Here is a 1440-nt window from a genome sequence, read left to right as displayed (position 1 = left end):
CATGATTCGCAATCGGATCGGATACGGAGCTCGCGAACGGACAGGATACGGATCAATCCGAATAATGTACTGCTATTTACTAAAAACGGTTCGCGTACGGTCCGTATGCGGTTCCTATTTCAACCGCGCGCGAACGTGGAGCGTCCGTAACGGATTGTTCGCGAATCACCTGTGTTTATAAGTGCAATCGGGCGGCCGCTTTCTCTGCCCGCGTGGCTCATAGTCAGTCGATAGCGGCGCCGCACCCTCAATCCTTGCCCCCACCAGTTCAACTCCTCGAGGGGCATATTTAATCGGAATTTCAAGAACATTTTTTCATGTCTCCCCATCTTTAAAGAGGAAGTTTTTCCAACAAAAAAAAACATTAAATCTCCTGTTTCACCTCTGTTTCAAAGTTTGCACCATATAGCTTTTTTGATAACGATCTTAACTTTATTTCTTCGAATTAGGTGAATATTTCAAAACTTCAGTAGTTTATTCTGCTTCAAATGTCTTATTTTTCGGTTGAAATTTAACATCGATTATTTCTGTTTTTCAAAACAGTTAAGTAGAAAAAATTTCTTTACTCAGCAATCGGTTATTTGAACATGATTCGACGGCCATCCAACGTATTAATTTCCAGAACTGAACACAGACAACAGTTGGTCAGCCGGTTGCTCCTCAACCCTATCCACCACTGCCAATGTCACTTGTTCTGCGTCAACCTCTACGTCTACAGTATCCTCTAGTTGTTCATGTAATTCGGATTTCTGTAATTCGTTGGCAAAATCAAAGAGTGCTCTGGTAACCAGTTCTCAGAGTAGTGGTGGTGGAAGAGGAAAAGGATGGTGGGGTATTGGAAGAGGACAGGGAAACAGTAATAATGGAGAGTAAGTTTTTTAAAAAATTAATTTGAGAAGCTAAATCTAAGAAATTTCTATCAGCTTATAAGGATTATGAACGTTCAATGCAAAAATGAGTGAAGTGCAAAAATTCTAAAAAATCTGAAACAGCATAATATTTTATATTATAGGTGGTAACCAAGGCTGTGCCAGAACGGCCGCAGCACTTCAAAAAAGGATACTTCTGAGATAGATAGGGTACAGCTGCCTATCGGCCCTAGTAGTACCTGGGTAGCTGAGCTTATTTTCAAAAAAAACGGCCAGATTGGTCCACGGCAAAATGCCCACGGCCTTGGCCGCGGCGGATTTTTGCACAGCCTTGGTGGTAACTTTAAGAACTTTTAAGAATTTCGAACAAGAATTCACTTAATTTTTCTATGAAAAAGATTGGAAAAGTGACCGGAAAAATACGTCCTCTGATTGAAGGGTCCCTGTAATAGAAGGGCCGGCCCTTCCAATACAGGTTTTACGGTATTATTCTTGTGCAAAAAAATTGGAGTTGTGGCCGAATTTTCACACAAGTTAGGCCACCGTATTTCAAGGAGAATTTTCGAAAACA

At 41.1% G+C, this 1440-nt stretch overlaps 1 protein-coding gene across 1 annotated transcript in view; it reads left to right on the top strand.

Moving 5' to 3' along the window:
* Positions 1-1440, top strand: part of CBG13861 — a gene marked incomplete at both ends in the record, with an annotated part of 5178 nt that overhangs the window by 1740 nt on the left and 1998 nt on the right. Inside the window, one exon of the mRNA XM_045244850.1 lies at positions 623-869. Coding sequence (XP_045095278.1) covers positions 623-869 — 247 coding nt within the window. The remainder of the gene's footprint in view (positions 1-622; positions 870-1440) is intronic.

Source organism: Caenorhabditis briggsae, assembly GCF_000004555.2.
Source record: "Caenorhabditis briggsae complete genome, chrIV, whole genome shotgun sequence".
Classification (NCBI taxonomy): Eukaryota; Metazoa; Nematoda; class Chromadorea; order Rhabditida; family Rhabditidae; genus Caenorhabditis; species Caenorhabditis briggsae.
The sequence above is the reverse complement of the archived record's forward strand: the minus strand, read 5'-3'. Positions and strand labels throughout refer to the sequence as shown.